General features: G+C 51.1%; 1 protein-coding gene across 1 annotated transcript; it reads right to left on the bottom strand.

Annotated features, from left to right (window-relative positions):
- Positions 1-379: 379 nt before the first annotated feature.
- On the bottom strand, positions 380-3,107 carry CHST2 (carbohydrate sulfotransferase 2). The gene has a single exon (XM_027900397.1). The coding sequence runs from the start codon at positions 3,001-3,003 to the stop codon at positions 1,708-1,710; it is 1,296 nt and encodes a 431-aa protein (XP_027756198.1). The 5' UTR covers positions 3,004-3,107; the 3' UTR covers positions 380-1,707.
- Positions 3,108-6,815: the final 3,708 nt, after the last annotated feature.

Below are 6,815 nucleotides of genomic sequence, written 5' to 3'. Positions count from 1 at the left end.
GCACACATCAGCATCCTGTTTATATCAATTTATTTTCACAAATCAATTTCCTTTCTCATACTCTTCACATTTTCCGAAGGCACAACACCCAAATAGGCAATGTAAAATGTACTTCCTGTAGAAAAGTCTGGAGTCTCCTAAGAGAATAGTTTGGCAAAACCACGTTTGTTTAAAAACCTCAAGCTGCAAACTGAGCCTTCAGAGAGCAGCAGAGAACACCACCAGGACTAAAAATTACTTGAGGTGTCTGCACTTCTCATATGCAACACACCACTTAATCTTTTAATAAATCAGGACTTTTTCCAGGAAATTACAAAAGCAGAAGTAGCAAAATCTCTTTCTCTCTCTCTCTTTTTTTTTTTTTTTTTTTTTTTTTTTAAATCATCAAGTTTTAACAATGGGACAGTCTGTAGGCAAAGCTCCCAGAAAGAGCCAGACCACCATCTGGCTCCGTCACAGAGCAATGACAATTCACAAGCACCGAGTGTCCAACCAGCGCTCTGAAATCCCATGCTAGGCTGGCTCCAGAAAAGCTTTGTTACAGCTCTGAACACACAGCTGCACATTTCCTCCCTCTTCATACATAAATATACCCCTGGACACAGACAAAGGGAAAAAATAAATCATCTTATGCATTTTCCTGTGCTTCCCTGCTATGCCTGTTACCAATCAGTGTCAAGAAATATCTTACATATCTTATGTATCGTTAGCACTATAGAATATATATCACATATATAATTTTATTTTGGTTTTTACACATGCTAATGTTTCCAATATGGTAAGTGTCTTTTTTGAATCCTGCACCTCTTGTCACACTGTAGATCCACTTCTGTTTGACAGTGACTCCTGGACATACATGTCAAGACAAAAATAAATACTGCTGTGATGGCAAACCTTTTAAAACTCTTAGGACACTAACACAGTGGCACTTAAAAGACTTTTTAAATACAACAAAAAAAAAGACAATAGTTAAATAGACACCTGCTCCGACACAGCCATAAAACCCGCACTACACTTGTGAGATCTCTACTTGATTTTGTGAGAGCAGCCCCTAATCTCTGAACACATCGAATGTTGCACTCCAGCCCTCCACCCATACCCTTTAGAAAGTCCACCTTGCTATTTTAAGCAAGCATCCCCTCCAGCTGTACATAAGCAACACTGTAATTCCCAAACAATTGAGGTAATTATAAAAATGAATATCATTTATTATTTCCTTTTATTACTATCACGTCCGAACATTTGCTTTCATACAAAAGTCTGATTTTCAGCATTATTTTTTCCAAGGGCATCCCCTCCGCACCAAGGGAGATAAAAGATATGTTAGGAATTGTGCAAGAGTTTTTGTTACCATCTTCAAACCCACAAGAACTTCATAAACAAGATTTTGGTATAGAATAACTGCCTGGTGCTTTAGAGAAGGAGAAAGGGGCTTTACAGATATTTTCCTCTCCTCTTATTTGTTTGTTTTGTTTTTTTTTTCCCAAATCGCATCTAACCCAATGAAAGGGGAGGATAATTAAAAAAAAAATAATAATAATTAAAAAAAAGGAAATCATCACATTACTGTATGTTACCCTTCAGCAGTCTTTGGGGGAAATCGGAAACCAGGCTGCCTTTGCCGGCTCCCTTCCCTCACCGAAAGCAGCCGGAGCGGCTCCTCTGCCCGCGGGGCTCAGCCATGCCCGGGGCTCCCGGCACAGCCCGTCACAGCCGCGGCTTCCTGAGCAACGTTCTGCTGAGGTCCTTCACCTCCTCGGGGCTGCCCACCCTCTCGTAGCCCAGCAGGGCCATGGGCTGGTGGCAGTACTCCTCCACCTGCTTGATCTGCTGGTAGCTGAGCGCAGTCCGCCAAGCGCTCAGCGCCTGGCTCGCGTTCCGGGCCGACACCACGAAGGGCTTGGAGGAGTAGCCGGGGCCGCTGGTCATGTTCAGGGCGAACTTCTCCATCTCCGGGCTGACCGCCAGGTTGACGAAGCCGTACACCTGCCGCAGGGTCTTGATGGGCTCGACCACCAGGTCCTCGTAGCGCACGGCCATGTAGTTGCCCTGGAGCCAGTCCGGGGGGTGCAGGGCGGTCTGCAGGGTCTTGGCCATGCTGCTGCAGATCACCTCCATGGCACCCAGGGCATGGTAGTCCGAGCCGGCCCCCCCCTCCTTCTTCCCGCCCAGCTTGTGGCCCGCATCGAGGAAGGGCATGCGGTGGATGTGCGGGTCCCGGCTCCTCACCACCTGCAGGCTCTCCCGGATGAGGCCGTGCCGGGACTTGATGCGGGAGCTGGCGACGGCCCGGGGGTCCCGCACCAGATGGATGACTTTGAGGTCCAGGGTCGGGTCCCGCATGAGCGGGGCGAGGACGGCCAGGTCGAACACGCGCACGCCCTTGATGACCAGCGTGCGGTACTTATGGCATTCCTCCTGGAAGCGGCTGAGGCGCTGCGGGGGGCACTTTTTGCACACCCGATCGTCCACCATGCCCACCACCTCCTTGCGGTAGGCCGGGCAGAGGGGCGAGGAGCAGATGACCTTGTTGGTGGCCGCCCCGAAGATGCCGAGCGTGGTGAGGTTCTTGCCGGCGCCCGCCGTGCTGTAGAGCTGGAAGACGGAGAGGTCGCAGCGGTACAGGGAGCTCAGCATGTCGCGGGCCGCCCCTTGCAGCGACACCGCGTCCCCGGGGTACAGCTTCTGCCAGACGTGCCACACCGGCTCGTAGAGGAAGAAGACCTCGGGGTTCTGGTTGAAGAGCTCCCCGAAGAAGGACGAGCCCGAGCGCCAGGTGGTGAACACATAGACCAGCTGCCGCCGGGCGCCCTCCGGGCCGCGGCTCCCGGCCGGCGGTGGCGGCGGCGGCGGCGGGGGCTGGTGGCGGGGGGCGCCCGGGGGGTCCCCGCAGCGCCGCGGCTCCCGCCGCCACTTGTACTCCAGCAGGTTGAGGGCGGCGAGCAGCAGCAGCAGCGCGTAGCCCAGGCACAGCGCCAGCGCCTTCCGCCGGCACACTTTCATGCTGGGCGGCGGCGGGGCCAACTGTTGCTCAGCGCCCCGGCGCCCCGGGGCCCGCGGCGGGCAGGGCGCGCCGCCCCCGGCGCCGAGTCCCGGCCGGCCCCCCGCGCCCGGCCCGCATAGCGCAGCCGCCGCCACAGCCCCGCCGCCCCCGCCCCCGCCGCTGCCCTACTTAGCGGCGCTGCCGCCCGCCCGCCCGCCCCGGCTTCTCCCGCGCCGCCATCGCCGAGCGGCCGCGGGCGCCGCCGCAGCGCAGCCTCACGGAGCCCACCGGGCCCGGCCGGCGCCGCCGAGCTCCGCTCCGCTCCGCCCCGCAGCGCAGGGAGCAGGGGGTGGGCAGGGGCTGCACCGCGCCCCGCCGAGCGCCGGGACAGCCCCGCTAACCGTGACGCCGCCGCCGAGGGCCGGCCCGGGCTGGCGGTGCCCGCCCCGCGCTCGCCATTGGCGGTGCCGCCGCCCCTTCGCGCTCGGACCGCCCCGCCGGGCGGGGGAGCCGCCCCGGGGCAGGGCCCGCCCGGGGTCGGTGTGCGGGGGGAGCTCCGCATCCCCCGTCCGCCGCCGGGGAGCCCGGACCGACCGGCACCATCCCCGCACCGACCGGCACCATCCCCGGCCCGGCCCCGGCCCGGCAGATGTTGGAAGCCGTTCCCTAGCGGGGGTTCCGTCAGCCCTGCCCCGGGCACGGGGGGCTCAGCGGGGACCCCCGGACAGCAGAGCTGCGCCGGTAACGGGAAAAATTAAACGGGGAGGGCGAACCCCAGAGGAGCCCTTAGCTCGGTGAGTGCAGAAACTCGGAGCGTTTATTTTTTTCAAACAGCAGAGATCCGACACTACAGCGAACACTTTTATCCTCGGCAAATAAAACACAGATTGATGTGGTGTGTGTCTCGCCTGGGAGCACGCTATTTAAAAAGGGCAGGAAAACAGTGCAATAGGGGGAAGGAGGCTAAATGTGTGAGCAGTCTTCATATCCCCTGTCAAAACAATGTCTAAACTTCTCCCACATTTTCTCCAGGGATGTGAACAGCCAAACTGTCTCTCTGGAAAAGCCTGTGTAGACCCCTTCCAGCCCCAAGGGGAAGGGTAACATCCATAGAAGGAAGGCTCCACTCTTCCCTTCTCACTCCTTCAAGGCACAAGTCTTGGCAGTGAGGGGCAGTGAGAGGGGAGCGAGAGCAACCCTGGTCTGAGACACCTCTGCCACCCACCCCCTGCTGTCCCACCTGGAATGCAGCAATCCATCCACACGGAACCGCTTCACAAGCTGCCAGTGACGCTGGTGGCAGTAGGAAAATGTCACTGGGACTTTTCATATAGAAGTAACTTATTAACAGCAGAATTTAAAAAAACCCACTAAATATTAGAGAAAAAGTCTCTATTTCATCAAACAGCGAGGGGGAAGGGAAAGCCATTTTTGTTACCTACAGCGCTCCAGGGGAAGCCTTCAAAGCCACATATTCTGTAAAAATTATTGTTGGCAAAATAAATGCCTTTAAACCTGATGAGCTTAAAAAAATTGTCTTGCAACTTTTGAAACACAGTATATAATGAAAAAGGATAAACCTCTGAAGCATCCTGTCACATAAAATTCTTGCAGTTGTTTTATTCTTTAGTTCTAATCCATGAATTCTTCACATATGACAAGACTTCTGCTTATATCCTTTTTACAAAGGTACACATCAAATATTTACTTGGCTTTAAATGCTCGCTGGAGATGAAGTGACCGTCACCCAGCTCGAGCAGAAATGTTTATTTTTCACTTTGGAATGGTCTGTAATAGCATTGATTAGTCTGTGTTAGATGATGGATATCAACAGCAGCACCGAGACACTGTAGTTCATAAAGCAATCTCTCCCTCCAATATTGCACTGCAGCACTAATGCAATAAAGGACAGACACTACAGGGAGCAAAGCCAATTCAGAGCAGTGAAAATTCATTAAAACACCATGAAGTTCAAATTAATCCCTCCCTTCCATTTAACTCGGTTGAAGAGAGATACAAAATTTTCTGAAAGAATGCCAGCTCCATTTCTTACACCATTTAAAATTTAGCAAGCAACAAACAAAGATAAGCAAATAACCCGAACTGCAAGTATAACATCTGAAACATGAAGAGCTGGGAGTGGATTCTGCACCTCCCCTCCTGTTACGCTGTGGTTCCATCTCTGATTCAGCGAGTGCACCAGCGCTGACAGCAGAGCTCCCTTCATCACTCTGCTCCACCTTCACTGCCAAAACAAGGGCCCAAGAAGCTCTTTAACTCGACCCACACGCCGCAAAACAGAATCTGATTTTTCAGAACTGGAGCTGTGCCTGTATTTGTGCCGTGCAGGTGGGTTCAAGCACGCGAGCAGAACGTGACTGCAGTCAGTCAGATCAATCAGCTTCGGTGCAGTTTGGTCCTCCCAGCCCTGGGAGTCAAGTTAGCACTTCGAGGAACTCAATATCATGGATATTGAGTAAGCTGATACAGAAAATATTTATACAGCTTTTTAAAATCATCTGCACGTCCATTGCAAAGTATTAGAAACATAGAGGGCAAAGGAACCCAAAAGAATAAAAACTTCAGTGGTGAGAGGCATGGAAAGTGTGTGAAAGAGGAACAGTCTGCTGCTGAACAGATACAGCCCTTCACAAATTTACTCAGACACTTCAGGGCACATTTTCCATCCTCTGTTTTACTTCATGTCGATGTATTTTAGGCTCATTAATTTCTGCACTAGATCACCTATGCCAAATAATAAAACATTTCCTTTCTTCAAGAAGTAAAATTCACAATTGAAAAAATAAAATTGAAGACCCAAACACTTCCAGATCAGCTTCACTTTGGGAACATTACATCTGGTTTCCCTTGACAGAGCAGAAAAGAATGCACCATTTCCAATCCAGGTAATTCTACACTACAGATATAAGTAAGGTGGCTGTATTTACCTCAGGCTCTGCAGCCAGCAATGCATAAAGTGAGGGGTAAGTAACTGCAGTAAAAACTCCCCAGTTTAAACTGTGAGGGGAAAATAGTATTTTTTTTCATCTAATGCTTAAATATTTTATGTTACTGTTTAATATTTTACATTTAGTAACTATATTTATGAATTTTACATGTAATATTTAGGCAACCCAAATCCTGACTCCCTGAATTTCTCCCCCCCTCAAAGTCATACTGCCTCAATCAGAATTCTCCAAGATTCCCCCCTCAACATCTCCTCCTTTAAGTGATGGGGCTGAAAGAGCCCCACTGTTCCTTACTGCAACACTTCCTGACTTGTTTTTTTTCCATGCTTTAAGACTTGCCTGTCTCCTGCTCACAAGGATGGAAGGGGTTTCTCTCCTGAAGTTTAAACTTCAGCAAGACTTTATCTTGTAAAACCAATTGGTTTGGGATGAAAGACGGAGGATGATGCTGTTATATACCAAGTGTGAGATAAGTTCTGGGTGCTGATTAAATACTCCTGTGGCTACCCTAATCTGTTCAGGATAAACAGAGATGCTGAATTCCTCAAACACAAAAGTGACAGCTAATCATAAACTCGAAATACAAAGCCAGTCCAACCTACCTGTAGCGAGCCCCCCTAGCCACCCCCATGCCCCCCACGCAGCTTCTCTTTTCTATTCACTTCCAGCTGCACAGGTGACATTTTCAACAAACTCAATTTCAATAAATATTTATAAATTCTTGTTTGTGCAGCTGAAGGAATTCCAGAACTTTGTCAATGTCCCGGGGACACTGCAGTGTAGATAATCCATCCACATTAGGAAATCCACAGGATGAAAATCCACAGCCCCTCGGTTCACACAATGGACAGAATTCAATCCCA

Source organism: Empidonax traillii, unplaced genomic scaffold, assembly GCF_003031625.1.
Source record: "Empidonax traillii isolate 1590-97213 ecotype Southwest subspecies unplaced genomic scaffold, ASM303162v1 scaffold722:size395592, whole genome shotgun sequence".
Taxonomy (NCBI): Eukaryota; Metazoa; Chordata; class Aves; order Passeriformes; family Tyrannidae; genus Empidonax; species Empidonax traillii.
This window is presented reverse-complemented; position numbering and strand designations above follow the sequence as displayed.